This window comes from Physeter macrocephalus, chromosome 6, assembly GCF_002837175.3.
Source record: "Physeter macrocephalus isolate SW-GA chromosome 6, ASM283717v5, whole genome shotgun sequence".
NCBI lineage: Eukaryota > Metazoa > Chordata > Mammalia > Artiodactyla > Physeteridae > Physeter > Physeter macrocephalus.
Window position 1 is genome coordinate 43,566,093 of NC_041219.1, and position 15,921 is coordinate 43,582,013.

The 15,921-nt window shown below is 55.3% G+C and overlaps 1 protein-coding gene across 1 annotated transcript in view; it reads left to right on the plus strand.

Annotated features, from left to right (window-relative positions):
- Nucleotides 1-2,367, plus strand: part of CYTH4 (cytohesin 4) — a 29,388-nt gene extending 27,021 nt beyond the window's left edge. Inside the window, exons 11-13 of the mRNA XM_007111758.4 lie at nt 25-96; nt 608-762; nt 1,555-2,367. Of these exons, the coding sequence (XP_007111820.4) occupies nt 25-96; nt 608-762; nt 1,555-1,627 (300 nt within the window). The 3' untranslated portion in view covers nt 1,628-2,367. The remainder of the gene's footprint in view (nt 1-24; nt 97-607; nt 763-1,554) is intronic.
- Nucleotides 2,368-15,921: the final 13,554 nt, after the last annotated feature.

The window sequence follows — 15,921 nt, forward strand, 5'->3', positions numbered from 1 at the left end:
ACCTTGTCTCCCGTTCCCCTGCAGGACAAGGAGCCCCGGGGAATCATACCCCTTGAGAACCTCTCAGTGCAGAAGGTGGATGACCCCAAGAAGCCAGTAGGTATCGGTATGGAGGCCCGAGGCCAGAGCGGCTGCGGGAATTTCCAAAACAGGGTGGGAGGAGAGCGCGTGCCCATCACACCTTCCGGGTGGCTCAGGGTTGCCTCAGTCTCCCTCCTGGGGCCGTGGATCCTGGGGGCAGGTCAATGGCATCAAGAGGGCCTGGCCTCGCTGACTCTCAGAGCCTGCTCCTGACACTGGCTCAGGGACGTTCAGTGAGTCTCTGCCCATTTCTGAGCCTCGGTTTCCCCGTCTGTCATCTGGGGATTTTAAGAAGAATCATGGATTTAGGTCGAGCCGGGCACGTAATAAGTTCTCAACGTGAGGAGCTGCAGCTTCTGCCCCTTTGCCTCTCACAGGAAGGCCCGGGGGTCGGGTATGTCCTGCCGCTCATCCAAGCGCTGGTCTTGCCCAAGTGTCTAGGCCTCTCTGAGCCTCCCGGAGAGCCCAGTATAGCAGCCCTTTCCTCCCACCCCTGCCCTGCCTTCACCTGGCCACTTCCCCACAGTTCTGCCTGGAGCTCTACAACCCCAGCTGCCGGGGCCAGAAGATAAAGGCCTGCAAGACAGACGGCGACGGCAAAGTGGTAGAGGGCAAGCACGAGTCCTACCGGATCTCAGCCTCCAGCGCTGAGGAGCGGGACCAATGGATCAAGGCCATTCGGTACTGGGTGGCCGGACTGGTGGGGAGGTGTTTCCCGTCACCTTCCAGAAGCGCCTGCTTCTCTTGCAGCCCTGTTTCCTGTCTGTAAAGAGGGCTAACTCTAGAATCTCCCTCCTGTTTCTGGCATGCAGATCCCTTCCACACATATTCTGTGAGCAGCCCCTCTGGGCCGGCACAGTGCCAGGTCCAGGACACAGGGGAGAGAGGCACCGCCTTCATAGGGATGGTGGAGGATCACGGGAGGTGTTGCATGTAAAGCTCTTTGCCCAGCGCCTGTTAGCATCAGGACCCAAAGTGGCCCTGGAAAGACCTGATGGAGGTGGAGAGGAGGCCTTTCTAGGTGGAACAAGCAGTGCAGGCAAAAACAAGAGGGCACGTCCGGCCGAAGCCACGCTCACCTCCATTTTACAGATGAGGACTGAGGCCCAGAGAGGGGAGGTACTTGCCCAGGGCCGCACAGCCAGTGGGGCAGAGCCGGACGGCAAGCAGTTCTGCTGGTTCCACTGGGGCTCTTGTCACCTCCTTCCGAGAGTCTGATGGGAGCCTGGAGAGGGGTCCAAAGACATTTGGGGGCAGAATTCCCAAGGCTCTCAGGCCTCAGCCTCACCCCCTCCGGCCCCGCCCGTGGGACTCTGGGTTAGGCCAGCGAAGCTGGACACACCCTGGCTTGGTCCTTGCTGGGGTCATCTGGCTTTTCCCCTGAGGCGGGGCAGACCGACCCCTCCCTGGGATATGAGACTCTTTAAGTCAGCCTGCCCAGCCCTGAAATCTTTTCACCTACTCTCACTCCAGGGCCAGCATCACCCGTGTCCCCTTCTACGACCTGGTCTCTGCTCGGAAGAAGAAGATTGCCAGCAAGCAGTGAGCTTCCTGGGAGGTGGTGCCCAGCTTCCTGGGAGGTGGTGCCCGCTTCCTGGGAACCCCGTGACCTGTGGTACCTGGAGACCTACTCCCACCTCAGAACACCCTTTCCTGGCCCGCAGACATCCTCCCTCAACCCCCTTCACTTCAAGCTGACAGCAGAGGGGAGGAAGGGCTCAAGAAAGAGGGTGGGTGGGAACCACCGAGGGCTCAGAGCCCGACCATGAGGCCGCTGGCCCTGGACACCCAGGAAAGGCCCCGCCCCAGCCCCAAGTCCACCGCAGTAAGGGGCGAGGAAAGCAGCCCAGAACCCGGCACCCCGCCCTCTCTCTGGGGCTCAGTCTCCTCTCCTGTCAGATGTCTCCTTGCCCTCTGAAATGCTGTCAGCCCTCGGAGCAGGAGGGGTCTGCATGTTGCTACCCTCCGCCATGGTGAGGCCCCCCCCTTCTGCTCAGGGGGTTTCTCGGCCAGCCCCTCCCCCATCCTCAGCTGGGGCTTGGCCTTCCCTGCCCAAGGGACACACGTACACATCTCATACCCACCGACAAGACCTCTGGGAGACCCGAGAGCACTGGACTAGAAGCCCTGATGCCACAGTCTCAGTCCCAGCTCTGTCTCCAACTTGTGTGCCCTCGTCCAAGTCACCCTCCTTCTCTGGTTCCTGGAAAAGTGCGGTGTTTGCAGAGAAATGTCTTGGCCCTTCTGGCTCTGTGCACTGCCCCCACTGCAACCTCCAACCTGCCAGCAACGGCCCTAGGTGGGTCCCAGCAGGGTGTGAGCTGGCCACCTCCCTCCTCTGAGACTGCTTCCTCTCGGTGGAAGGACAGGATTGGACTGAGTCTCCCAAGGAGCTTCCGGCTGGAGATGTCTGCACCAGAGCTGGAGGGGGCTCTGGACTGAAGGCTGTGGGAGGCAGAGAGCAGAGTGGCTCCATCCTCAAGGATGTCCATCTTAGAGAAGGGGCGGGTGAGACCCCTTAAAAAAATGGCAGACAGCATCCCAGACAGATGTACTCAGGCGGAACTGGCGGTACAATCAAGAAGTCAAGAAGAGAGCTTTGTGAGCTGTGGTTACCAAGAGGGCTACCTGGAGGCAGCGGCCATGCCAGTGAGTGACACAGAAGCTTGTAGCAGAGTCTCAGCTACAGCTTCCCTGCTGGACCACTGCCCAGGGCTCCCGTGGTGGTGAGCAGGGTCCCAGCATCCTGAGATCCTCTGGAGTAGCACCATCACGAGTGGAACTGACTTCCCAGCCCACAGGCAGGCAGCTCTCCAGGGAGATTCCAGCCTGGAGGAGGATTCCACGAACAGGTTTCTTCTCAGTAGCACTTCTCACCCCATTGCACAGGCCCTGGGGGTGTCCCTGGAGGGAAGTTCCCTGGCAGGAAAGCAGGATACGGGGTTACTTCTGCCCCACTCCCAGCCTGCGTGGGCAAGCCGGAGCAAGGTGGATTCCCCCGGGGAAGGGAGGCAACCTCTCCTCCCCTCCACCTCCCACACACATGCACACTCTCCAGGGCGTCAGGATAGAGTAGCTGCCTTGCAGTGGTGAGATCCCTGTCTCTGGAGGTGTGCAAGAACCTGGTAATGATATTGCTCTGAGGAGGATCTGGTTGGGCATCTGCAAGAAGAAGCCTTACAGGACGTTTGAGGTCTTCCACAGACTCCATGTCAGCCTGGGAGCTGAGCACCACCTCTGCTGCCTCATTTGGCCCCTGAAGGGGCAGCCAGGAGTCATGGGCTCTGAGGTTCTCTCCTGCCACTGGTTATACACTGGATGTGTGATCTTAGTCCACTTCCTTCCCCTCTCTGGTCCTCAGCTTCCCCCGCCCCCATCACTGAGAGGGTGGAATGGGGGATTTTCTGGGCATGAGTGACTGTTCTGGGAATCACTCCGAATACAGAATAAAGCTCATGATTCAACTCGTGAGTGGGGCTCTGTCCTGCCTGTGACTACATCTCCCATCCTCGAGCCCATCCTGCCCCTTCACCATCCCTTTCCCAGCCGGAGTGCAGGAGGACCAGACAGGGAAGAGTGGACACTCTAAGGACCCTGGACCCTCATCCTCTGGGCACTGGGGCTGCCACACTGGGCGGATTTGTGTCAGGGGTCCCTCAGAGCATGGGCAGGAGTGCACTGGTTCTGCCAAGCCGGGGGGAAAGCAAAAGAACTTTCCAATAGTCTGCGCTGTCTAAAGAGAGAAAGAATGCTGCTCAGGAGATAGGTAATAGGCTCCCTGTCTGCAGAAGGATGCAAGTACAGATTGGCTCCAACGATCACTTGGGGTGTTATAGAGGGACTTGAATTTGGTCATCTTCATTTATTTGTACTTTCCACAATGTTTATTAAGTACCTACGGTGTTCCAGGCACTGGTGGAACAAGACAGAATCCCTGTCCACATGGAGCTTACATTTTGGTGGTCCTGCATTCTACGACTCTAGGCAGCACCCTCGGATGTGTAAGGTACTGAGGGGGCCCCTACACCTTAACCCAGCCCCCTGCCTGAAATAACACTGTTGAGTCCCTCCTTGAAGACCTTAAGGTGTTGGACTGATCAACATGCTTCCATTTGGCCCAGGCTTATGGAGCACCTACTATGTACCCGGTTCCACACACAGAGCCAGAGATCCAAAGATGATCAAGGCAAAGCCCTTGCCCTCAAAGGGAGCTCAGTCTGCTGGGGAAGACAGGTGCAAACGAGCAGTGACAGCCCAGGCCAACACTTGCCCCGTTATATAGAGTGGAGCACAGCGGCTGGTGGAGGGCTGGGCTGGGCTGGCCGGAGAGGCAATCCAAGGGGCTTCACAAAGGAGCTGTGCTTGAGTGTTGGCTGTCAGCTGGGAGGAAAGACACACACTTGATATTGCAGTGAGCTCACCTCATGTCTGCTCCTCCCCACCACGCACACACTGACTGCAAATTCCTCACACGCCAGACTGTCACTGCTCGGTGCCTGGCACACAGGAGGTTGCACAATAATTCCTGGTTAGACTGAAGTCAACTGAAAAGGCCCTCTGGGGCACCACATCAGGAGATGCAAATATCTGGAGGCGCAGGGAACTGTGGGAACGGTGGTGCCGGGCGGGGCGGGGGGGCGGGGCTAGAGAGAAGGGCAGGGCCACATCGCAATCTGGTCCAGCTCTGTCTTGCTGGCCCAGGACTCCCCTGCTCCCGTGGCCTCTGCCCACCTTCCCACCCTTCTGCCACTCTTCACTCTGGGCAGCAGGGGGCTCCCACCACCCGTGGATGAGAGGTTCCACGACTCAGCCAGACCGGAGATGGGATCGGCTGCCCCTTTCAGGGATGAGGCCTCAGCCCAGAGTAGAGCCTTGAACTGGGCCTTCTGGAGAGGGATGCACCTGGTCGACTAGGACCTGCGGGCTTGAGCAGGCCCAGACACCCATGGGCACAGATAAGCATGGGCCTCCCCTCTCCCCTCATGCCAGGCACGGTCAGCCCTGCTCAGCCTAGGAGTCGGGATACCCTGGGCTCTGGCCTTCTGGCTGTGGGACCCTGAACTAGTAGCTTACCCTCTCTAGATGTGCTCTTCCTCCTTGAAGGGTTCTGACTAGTGAGTTCTAGGACACAAACCTTTAGCGGGGACTTCCCTGTGCAAGGGAGTCTCAGACATGGGTACCAGGCAGCCCCTGCCCTGGGATGGACTGAGACTGTTGTGTGTGGCAGGGTGGGTGGCAAGTGAGAAGGTGCCACAAAAGCCACGTACTGTAATAGGCCACAGGGGGCAGTAGTGAGGCCATCCGGAGGCCCTGGGTTCAAGGCCCAACTCTACCCTGTGTCTTAAGCAAGTTTCCTAATCATTCTGAGCCTCAGATTTCCCATCTAGAAAATGATAATGATAGAATATATGCAAAGTACTTAGAACAATGTTGAGTACCTACTCAGGGTTACATGCTACTATTATTATCCACCACAAGGCAAACTAGGTACATGCTTTTATAGAGATACGAAAGAGGCTGGACCACTGAAAGAGGAAAGATTCGGAGGGGGGTGGGGGGGGGTCGTAGATCTGGGTAGGCTTCTTGGCAGAGGTGCCCATGAAAGGTAAGATAACTGGAGGCCTGGCTCTTCCAGCCAGGAGGAGCCAAAACAAGGATGCTTGATAAGGCAATGGATTTCTGGAACTCCCTTGAGCCCCCAAAACAAGCCCCCACAGCAAGAGGAAGAAAGGTTGAGGGGGGCTGGGCCCTGCCAGGGGCTGAGCTACGTGCAGGATGCTGTAGTCCCTTGCGTCTCCAAGGCCATCGCGCCCCTTGTCATGAAGCTCTGGCTGGGGATCCAGTAACATGGCTGCTGAACTAGGCCATCACAGAACGAGGGAGAATAAGCTTGGCACTGGATGGCCTGGGGTGGAGCAGGAGGGGGCAAGGGGGACCGCTGCCCAGTGCCTGGGAAGTCGGAGCGCTTCTGGCCTGGAAGCACAGAGCTGGCCCTGGGACCCTGCGCCCAGATGCCCAGGGCCAGGAAATGGGGGGCAGGCAGCCAGGAGTCGAGCGGCAGGTGTGAGAGACCTGGAGAAATTGATTTATTAGAGACGATGAAAGGAGCTAAATATGTTTGCCAGCTCAGCGATGACTCAGGCGCTCCCCAGGGGTCCACAAAGTGTGGGCATCAAAGAATCAAAAACAGGCCTCCTCCCACCCGGGCTCTGCCAGCCTGGAGCCGTCCTCCGGCAATGGAAGGACCACTCCAACTGTCCTGAGAGCCTGGTCCTCAAGGGGCAGCAGAGACCTAGCCACTCCAGCCATCATCCCCTGCCCGCCCCCCACCCCGCCAAACCTCCCCAGAATGGCTGAAGAGCGAAACTTCAGAGTGAGACAGATCTGGGTCGAAGTCCTGGCCTGGCCCCAAATTGCTGCGTGACCTTAGACAAGTGGCTGACCCTCTCTGGTCCCACATTCACCAGGGAGGACAGATGCCCACCAAGCCAGGGCCCTTCCTCCCTCTCCCTGTCTGGCAGTGTCATTCCTACCTCATTTGGCTTTTTCCAGACAGCTGTGAGCACGGCCTCCTCTGCCTGAAATCTACCAACTTCCCTCCAGGAGACAAGCCAGATTCCACAGGGCCTCATTTCCAGAGAACATGCTCTTCCGGTACCAGGTTCCAGGCTGGTACTGGGCTCCAGGAGAAACAAGAATGAATCAGAGTCAGAGGCCGGAGGCAGGACAGACAGAGGAGGGAGGAATGATGTCCTTGCGGGGCAAAGGGCTGGGGGTTGCAGTAGGGGTGTGGGAAGGGGGCCTGTGGCGCCTGGGAGGACCAGTGGAAGAGGGGCTGTCGGGGGTGAGGAGGGACATCTGCCAGGCAGCTGGGGGGACATGGCAAGGACTGTGCAGGGAAATGCCTGGAGCCCTCACACAGCAGCGTGGCACGGCTGGGGTGCGGTGAACTGTTCACTGGGCACAGAGGGGGCCTGTGCCTAGAACAGCAGCAGTTGGAGTTGAATAGAAGCTGGGACCAGGCTGGCCAGTGAGCAGTTAGACCCTATCTGGATGGGGAAGGGGAAGAGGTCACAGCAGGAGACAGGCGGGGCTGGAGGCTGTTTGCAGGTAGTCCTTCTGGCTTCGTAGCCTGAGGCTGCCAGGCTCAAGGGAGGGTGTGAGATTTGATTCTGCTGCTGGACTCCAAGGCCCACAAGCCCGCTCCTTCTCCCCATCTCTCTGCTTCCACAAAGAGACCTCCAGCTCCATCCAGGAATTCCTTGGCCTGTAAAATCATCCTTCCCCTTCTTCATGAGGAAACTGAGGCTCACAGAGGTCAAAGGACATGTGCTAAGGGGTCACCCACCACAGAGGCTCCACGAGGAAGACAGAGGCAGAAGGTACCAACATTTACTGAGCATCCTTCATCTCATCTATCCTCCCAGTAGCCCATGAGGGAGACAGGATTATTCCCATTTAACAGATGAGGATGTGGAGGCTCAGTGAGTTTGTGACTTGCCCAGAGTTACATGGCCAGGAAGCAGTATCTGATCAACTTGTTTTTGTTGAGCTGTTGAGGCCAGGAGGAGCCAGGAACCTGCAGGGAGTTTCCAGCAGAAGTGGAGGATTAATCCGTGACCTTTACAATCCCCTTGATCTCTTGAAACTAAAGCTTAACTCTCTTCTCTTCCTGTTTCCTCCAAACGATTTTCATTTAATAAAATGAAAGAGCCCAGAAAGGACCCAGCTTTGACCCAAAGAAATTATTTTTTGAATAAAATATCCTCTATTAAAAAATAATAAAACAGGGCTTCCCTGGTGGCGCAGTGGTTGGGAGTCCGCCTGCCGATGCAGGGGACACGGGTTCATGCCCCCGTCCAGGAGGATCCCGCGTGCCGCGGAGCGGCTGGGCCCGTGAGCCATGGCCACTGAGCCTGTGCGTCCGGAGCCTGTGCTCCGCAGTGGGAGGGGCCACAACAGTGAGAGGCCTGCGTACCGCAAAAAAAAAAAAAAACTTAGATCAAGAGTTCTTCTACCTGATATCATAAACATTTCAGATTATTTCCAGCACACCTGTACACTCTATATGTTACATCTCTGCAACGCTTCTACTGCACAGACAAGTTTGTAACAAGTCCTTAACACCATGGAATCGATATTTCCCCATGTGTACCAGTCTGCACAGGCTAGTTTATGCTGTGGTAACAAATAACCCCCAGATCTCAGCAGCTTCACACATAAAAAAAAAAAAGAAGAAAAAAAAAAAACTTAGATCAAGAGTTCTTCTACCTGATATCATAAACATTTCAGATTATTTCCAGCACACCTGTACACTCTATATGTTACATCTCTGCAACGCTTCTACTGCACAGACAAGTTTGTAACAAGTCCTTAACACCATGGAATCGATATTTCCCCATGTGTACCAGTCTGCACAGGCTAGTTTATGCTGTGGTAACAAATAACCCCCAGATCTCAGCAGCTTCACACATAAGAGTTTATGCCTTGCTCACACTGTATGTTCAGTGGGGTGTTGGACAGGGGCCTCTGTTTATCACAGTCACTCAGGAACCCGGGCTGGGGAGGTGCCATCCTGACACAGGCCACTGGGAGTACTGCCTGGACATGTTATCACTTCTGCTGACATTTCATTGGCCAAAGCAAGTCACATGGCCACCTAACTTCAAGGAGCCAGAGAGTTACCCTTCTACCACCTGCTTATCAAGAAGGGAGAATAGAAATACTTGGACTGCAGCACTAATGCCCATTGTAATTAGGATGACCAATTGTCCTCACTTGTCAGGACCAAGGGCTTTCCTGGAATGTACTCTCAGAGACATAACTGAGAAAGTCCAGGGCAAACTAGGAGGAGCTGTTCACCCTCCCTGTACCATGTTATATATTCTTCACAAACTCATTTCTCAATGACTCCAAAACAGTCCATCTAGCAGTTGAGTCATGGTTTTCCTCCCTAATCCCCTATTGTTGGAGACTTAGACTGTTTCCAGTTTTACACGTTTATAAATCCACTGTCTTAATAGCTTCATGAATAAAACCTTGTCCATATAGCTTCTGAGAAGTGCAGTTACTGGCCATTTTTCAGTCTCAGAATACCCGCCGTCCCTTCGTATTTCAAAAGAGTTTGGAACAGCACAACTTGCCTTCTACAGCAGAAGCAAGGTCCACTCCTGAACACTCACCCCGAGCCCTGAGCAAACATTCTCCAATCTTAGCAGCAGAATCCCCTGGAGGGCTTGTTGAAACAGGCTGCTGGGCCCCATGCCCAGAGTTTCTGATTCGGTAGTCCTGAGGTGGGCCCAAGAATTTGTGTTTCTAACAAGTTCCCAGGGGTTGGATGATGCTGGTCTGGGACCACACTTTGAGAACCACTGGCCTAGTGGTTTAATGCCCCTGCTTTGTAATTTGACAGGTGATTCTGCTCAACTACTCACCAGCTGTGTAACCTTGGGCAAACTGCGTAACTGATCTCTCTCAGCCTCAGTGGCCTCATCTGTGAATTGGAGCCATTGTGAGGATGAGTGCAGCTAACATTTGGAGAGCTCTTAAACGCGTGTCACAAGAGCTCGGTTAAAGATAGCTACAGTTATTCAGCGGTAGATTAAGTAACTTCATGTTTTAAAATATTTGTTAATTTGAATAGAATTGCATTTATTAAAGTTTTCGTGCCTTTTATGTCTCGGGGTGGGAATGATTTTTTTTTCCATGCGGTGATGAAGCATTTGTATTTCCTTTTCAATATGAATCATCGGCTCCTGTCCTTTGCCCACAGGTTTCCCTGTCTTTCCTCGTGGTCTGCCCAAGCTCGTTAGAGAGCAAAGATAACAGATAGACCCCGTGGCTGGTCTTGTTTGCTACAAAAATTTTCCAGGGTTGCTGCCTGCCTTTCTACTGAGGTCATTTTTCTGGTCATTTTACAGAGTGGCCAAATCCATCTGACTTTTCCATTTTTATTCCCTCTATCACTTTTAAGCTGAGATTGTCTCCCTTCCCCAGAATGTGAAAAAATATATAAAGGAATTGGATTTCAAATGATGGCACTTGGTGTGCCCTGACAGTTGGGGGTGGGGGTGGGGAGTGGGGAGAGGGTGCCCTCCTGGCTCACCTCAAACCCTCTCTCAGAGTACTGGGTACACGCAGAAACCCAGGGCCTCTCAGCACTGCCCACCACGCCGCACCCTCAGCTCTGCCCCAGACACAGCCATGTTGTCTGTCTCCCCATCTGCAGAGACCCCCCCCCCCCAGAGAGGCACTGGGCAGTTCAGGGTTGGATGGGGCCACTGGAAATGCAAGGGGACACGATGACCAAGGGTGTAAGAACTGGCCATAGACCTTAGACAACCTCAGATCTCTCAAGTGTTTGCCCTATGAATTCGCCTGAGACTCTATTTTCTCATCTACAAAATGGGAGTGATTATGCCCGCATGAATGGAAAATTTTAAATAGCTCACCAGCCACAGCGCGCTTAGCACACCGCTGGGTGCAAAGTGAGCGCTCAATAAACGGACCTTGTCGTTATGCCCAATTCGGTTCCCAGGGCGGGGGCATGAGCCCCACAGCCTTTTCCTCTGTTTGGACTGAAAATACCCAGCACCGCGGGTCCCAAGTCCCCAGGCCTCCGCAGAAATGAATCTCGACATCTCAAAGAGCCCTTGCGCGTTCAGGCTTCCGAGCGCGACCCCAGACCCTCCAGGGACAGCTCAGCCCATCAGCCTTGCCCGGGAACTGCATCGCCCGGGCGCCGGGGCTCGGAGAGGCCAGAGTAGTGCCGGGAGGGCGGAGGGGGCTGCGCCCCTCCCCACCTCCCCCGGGCAGCTGAGTCCGCGCCGAGCGGCCTGCAGACGAGCCACGCGCGCCTCCCCGCTCCCGCGTCACCGCCACCAGGCGCGCCGCTGGGGCCTGATTTCCATAATAATCAGCCGCAGATCTTCCGAAAAGACCGGGAGCGGCCGCCGCCGCCCGCCAAAGATGCTCCGGCGGGCGGGCGCCCTTCTCCCGACCAACCCCGCCACCCCGGAGGGAGCCTCATTCTTAAAAGCTTTCGAGATACCGTGGGCTCGGGAGGCAGCTGCGAGACACCCGGGCCGTCGCTCTCGCCATTAAGGGGGTTGGCGGGGGGAGCGGGGAGGCCGGGAGAGGCCGAGGCTCGATTATAGACCAGCCTCAGAGACAGGAGCAGAGGAGGGAAACTGAGGCAGATAAGGGCAGAGGCACGTCTCCAGGCAGGTTCTCACAGCGCCCCTGAGAGTGGGTTCTCTGCTAAGCCCCACTTAACAGAGGGGGAAACTGAGGCCCGGAGAGGTTTCGGGACTTCCCAGCTGCTGAGGGCTGAGCAGGGACCCCCTTCCCGGCTGGCAGATCCAGAGCTCGCGGCCTCCTCCCAAGAGCGCAGCTGGGCGTGTGCATCCCAAGATGAGCTGACGTCGGAGACAGGCTGAGCGGAGCCCGCAGGAGGGACGCCGAGGCTGTGCACGGCACCTGGAGCTGATCTGGTCCGGAAGTCCACCGGGCTTGCAGAACCGAGTTCGAGCCCCAGCTCTACCACCTGCCAAGCAGGGGTAAGCGAACTGCAGCCCACCGGCCAAATCCTGTCCACCAAGCTGCCAGGAACTAAGCATGGTTGTTACATTTTTTAATATTTAAAAAAACCAAAAGAAGAATAAGATTTCCTGAAATGTGAAAACTGTACGAAATCCAAATTTCAATGTTCATACGTATAGTTTTATTAGAACACAGCTATACCCTTTTAATATTGGTTACTGAAATCGCTGCTTTCCACTACAACGGCTCAGTTGAAACGTCTTGACGGAGAGACATGGCCCTCAAAGCCAAAGACGTTTACAACCTAAATCGTTTCCAGAAAAAGTTTGCCCACCCTTGCACTAACGGGACAAGTGATGAAGTCTCTGAGCCTGTTTCCTCATCTGAACAAACGGGACTACCATTAAATGAGGATTAAATGAAAAGACCAGCAAAGCACCAGGAAGTTAGCTCCTTTCTCCCGCCCGCCTTGGAAATACCTTTCGTTTTCTCCTAGCCCCTGCCGCCTGTCCCGAAACACAGCCAGCTGGATGAATGCGCCTTGAACCCAAAGTGTCCACCGCCCACTGCCTAATCCTGCTCGTCCTCATTCCATCCTTATCAGCTGAGCCCCCAGCCCCCTACCCCATCAGTGACCAAGGCTGGCTGGCTCCCCATCAGCGCCCAGCACAGTCCCTGGCACACAGTAGGTGCTCAGCAAACACGGTCTAGATAAATGGATGAGTGGATACTTGGCAGTCTTTCTCTTTTCTCCATTCTCTCTGCTCTGGCCTCCGTCATTTCCTGCCAAGTCTCCCTGACCCCGTGGAGCTCTCTCCATTCCATCTCTGACCCTACAGACAGGGTGACCGGCCTGCGTCACACCTCCCCCCCCCCCCCCCCCCCCCCCCCCCCCCCCCCCCCCCCCCCCCCCCCGCACCGGCTCCTCACTGCTGTCTCTGTTCAGGCCATGCTCCCCGGTGCAGCACACAAAGAGCTGACCTACCACCCTTATTCAGTCCTACCAAATATCCAAACCGCTAGCACATCCCAGAACACAGAAGGTTGGATCTATAGCCTCCAGGTGGTTGCTTCTGCTATTCCCTCCGGCCTGGAACCTTCTTCCTTACCTCCAATCCAATGTGCCCGGCGCCTTCTACTCGACCCTTCCCCAAGCCTCAGTTCAGGCCCCGACTCCTCCTGAAAACCTTCCAGATCTCTCACCCACCTCCACTGCCCCCAGTACACAAAGCTATCCTGGCACCAGTGGGATTTCAGTGCCGTTATGAATATGCATGATTATGAATGCATGAATATGCATGCCCCTCGTGAGCCCTTGAGCCCCTTGAGGACCAAGATTGTGACTGGTATTTCTGTATCATCAATCCCAGCAAAGGCATGGCCCAGAGAAGACTCTTAGTAAAAGTTTTAATAAATGCATCAGTGAAGGAAGGAAGGGATTAATACCTATGGGATCTCGTCCCTCCTATGCTCAACAGCTCTCAGTGGCTCCCCAGTTCTCCCGTATAAAGGCCAGGCACCCAGCCTGGTCTTCAAGCCTTATATGATGTGGCTCTGATCACGTACACCCCCGGTGGGGGGCGGGCAGGAACAGAACTGGGTCCTCCAGGCCTCTCTCTCCTAAACAGCCCTAACCTCCAAGCATTTGCCCATGCATTTCCCCCCTCCCTGTACATCTTCTTCACTCACCCCCATTTGTGCCTGTGGGAGCCCAGGCCAACCTTGGAGACCTCACAGGGCTTTAGGGACCCAGGGGCACCTGATATAGGGAAGCCAACTACTGTCACATTCCCCAGATCTCACAGCAAAAGACAGTGAGCAGGGGCTCTGACCACGAGGACCTGGGTCCAGGGTGAACCCTGCCATCTAATATGGGGACATCACTTCACCTCTCGGAGTAAAATGGAGAATAACACTTGCCTCATAGGGCTGCTGGGAGGTTAGAGGTGCTGTGGTCTAAAGGTTCTGGCACACAGTAGGTGTTCAATAAACAGCAGCTCTTCCAGTCCTGGTCAGAGCCTTTTTGTCCAGAGAAAGGGCTCAGGGAGCAGACCTAGAGCTCCCCACAGCCTGCAGCCCCAACCTCTCTCTTCCCCTCTCTCCCTCACCCCCGACAGCTCCTGCAGCCAGCAACTGATGCTGCCGTGGACAGAATGACAATGAGGCCAAGACCTAAGCAAGCCTATCTGGGAACCCAAGGCTGGACAAGGGGCTCAGAATGAAGATGAGGCAGAGAGAGGCAGGACTGAGGCAGGGGTAGGAGAGGGGCAGCGGATGGGGTAGGAGTTCCGGATGAAGATGGGGCAGAGGCTGCATAGGAGAGGGCAGAGCAGGGCAGGGCAGGGCAGGGGCTGGTAGAAGCACAGGATGGGGCTGGGATAAGCCAGAGCTGGGGCAGGAACCCTAAGGGCTGGAGCAGGGTTTGGGTTCACTGGGGAGATGGGGCTGGTACAGGGCTCAGGACAAAATCATGCCACCCCCAGGGGGGGCAGAAACAGAGACTGTGAGAGAGTTAGGGGTCCTCCCAGGTCAGGGGAGAGAAGGAAGCAGTTTGAGAAAGAGGTGGGGAGGAAAGGAATCTAAGAGGGGGAGTGAGAGCAGGGAGAGGAGAGGAGGAAGCCACTGACACTTGAGTCCTGGGGACAGTCCCACCTGTGCCAATCTCCTCCCTTGGCAGGTGGGACCCGTGCAGCCAGAGAGGGCCAAGGACTCACCGGGGCCCTGGCAAAGGGGAAGCACAGTGGAGACCAGCTTATCTCCAGACCCAGAGGGGAGGCTGGAAGGAGGGGAGTGGGAGGGGCTAAGATAGGGGGCAGGGTGGGACCAGCACAGACTTCTGGGGCTAACAAACCAGAGAGAGCACTGCCATCCCTCTCAGCTCAGCGTATGGAAGTCGGCATCACAGATGGCTGGACCGATTCCTGCCACATGCCCTGCTCATCCCACCTCCCTGCCTTTGCTTAAGTCAGTGCCCCCACCCGCCGTAAGGGATGCCTGTATTTCCCCCACTCCAGACACTTCAACTCATCCCCAGTCCGTGTGCCCTGACTCTTCCGGCCCTCAGACACTCCAGCCCCGCCCACCTCCCTCAGCAATGACTGTCTCTCCCTCACCCTTACAGCTTGAGGCTACTGGGATTACATTCTGATGGACCAAAGGTGCATGCTGGGCCCCCATAAATGTGCCTAGTCCTCACAAACAGCTTGAGAGTCTGCTGGGCCAGGTTCAAGTCCCAGCGACTTCATTTTTTAATTTGAATTTTTTATTTTATATTGGAGCATAGTTGATTTACAATGTTGTGTTAGTTTCAGGTGTACAGCAAAGTGACTCAGTTATGCATAGACATATAGCCGTTCTTTTTCAGATTCTTTTCCCACATAGGTTATTACAGAATATTGAGTAGAGTTCCCTGTGCTATATAGTAGGTCCTTGTTGATTATCTATTTTATATACAGTAGTGTGTATATGTTAACTCCAAACTCCTGATTTATCCCTCCCCCCACCACGTTTCCCCTTTGGTACCCATAAGTTTGTTTTCGAAGTCTGTTTCTGTTTTGTAAATAAGTTCATTTGTATCATTTTTTTTAGATTCCACATATAAGTGATATCATATGATGTTTGTCCAGCAGCTTCATTTTTACATAGTAGGTGCTTCATAAATGCTGTCCCTACCCCTCCTTCCATCACATTGGTAGCTCAGGACACACACACACACACACACACACACACACACACACACACACACACACACACACACACACACACACACACACACACAGAGCATGTGCCCAATAGTGGCTCCTGGGCTGAGCTGAGGTGCCCTTCTGTTCCCAGAGGATCCCTCATTCTTGAGACGAGTCGTGGGTGTCTCCCCTGCCTTGGCCTCTGGGCCCAAGCCTGAGCTATCCAGCTTGGGAGAAAGGCCCATTGCTCATTCCCCTTGAGTCTCTGCAGCTCAGGCAATCAATCGGTCGCCATAGCAACCAGCCCTCCAATCAGAAGCAGGCACTTCACGGCTGAGCCAGAGCCACCCACCCACCCACTCAGGCCAGGCTGTCCAGGTCCCTCACCTAGGACTACTCTGGGGGAGACAAGGGGGCCCTGGCATAATCTGCGGGCACCTGCCTGCATCCTCAAGACCCAGGGATCCCCAAAGAGAGAGCATATTCTGGGGGCGGGGGGAAGTGGGGGCACAGAGCGACCACTCCGTCTGACCTGATTTCCACAAGCTTCATTCCCATATGTTACTGCCCTCAGTGTTCAGAACAGGCCTGAGGGGTGGGGATCATTAGGCCCCTG